The sequence below is a fragment of the Mandrillus leucophaeus genome, unplaced genomic scaffold (assembly GCF_000951045.1).
Source record: "Mandrillus leucophaeus isolate KB7577 unplaced genomic scaffold, Mleu.le_1.0 Scaffold1165, whole genome shotgun sequence".
Taxonomy (NCBI): domain Eukaryota; kingdom Metazoa; phylum Chordata; class Mammalia; order Primates; family Cercopithecidae; genus Mandrillus; species Mandrillus leucophaeus.
This window is the reverse complement of record NW_012099932.1, coordinates 43,293-43,803: the sequence shown is the minus strand read 5'-3', so window position 1 is coordinate 43,803 and position 511 is coordinate 43,293. Positions and strand designations below refer to the sequence as shown.

General features: G+C 36.8%; 1 protein-coding gene across 1 annotated transcript in view; it reads left to right on the top strand.

Moving 5' to 3' along the window:
• LOC105553383 (uncharacterized protein C5orf42-like) overlaps positions 1–511 on the top strand; it is a 10,989-nt gene extending 10,478 nt beyond the window's left edge. The window contains exon 5 of the mRNA XM_011999443.1: positions 404–511. Coding sequence (XP_011854833.1) covers positions 404–511 — 108 coding nt within the window. The remainder of the gene's footprint in view (positions 1–403) is intronic.

The window sequence follows — 511 nt, the reverse complement described above, 5'->3', positions numbered from 1 at the left end:
GAACAATTCTCCCATCTCAGCCTCCCAAAGTGCTGGGATTACAGGTGTGAGCCATTGTGCCCAGCCTACTTTATATTCTTTAAGTTGGTGGTGTTTAATCCAACTTGACGTTGTGGATTGGTAAAGTTCTTTAAATTAGATGCCGTAACTCTCAAAACTTGGCTCTCAGAAATGAAAAAAGAATAAGGGAAAAAGAAGAAAGAAGAGCACTGCGGTAACTAATGTTCTTAAGGTGGAACATAAAAAAGCAAAGGCTACCAGGGGTCAATATTGCCTTGCCAGTTGAGAAATTCTCCCTAGATAGTTTATTAATATAGTAATAGATCTCTATGTCGCCAGAATTATAAGTAATGGTTACAGTAAAATAATTTTAATAGTTTTCTTGTCTTTTTTTCCTTTCTAGGCAACTCAGGTATTATTTATAAACACACTGAATTTTGTTACTCTCTGTGGTAGCCTTAAAGGATGTAGTAACAAGAGTCGCGTGGTTCCAGCTGCACTTATTAGGTAA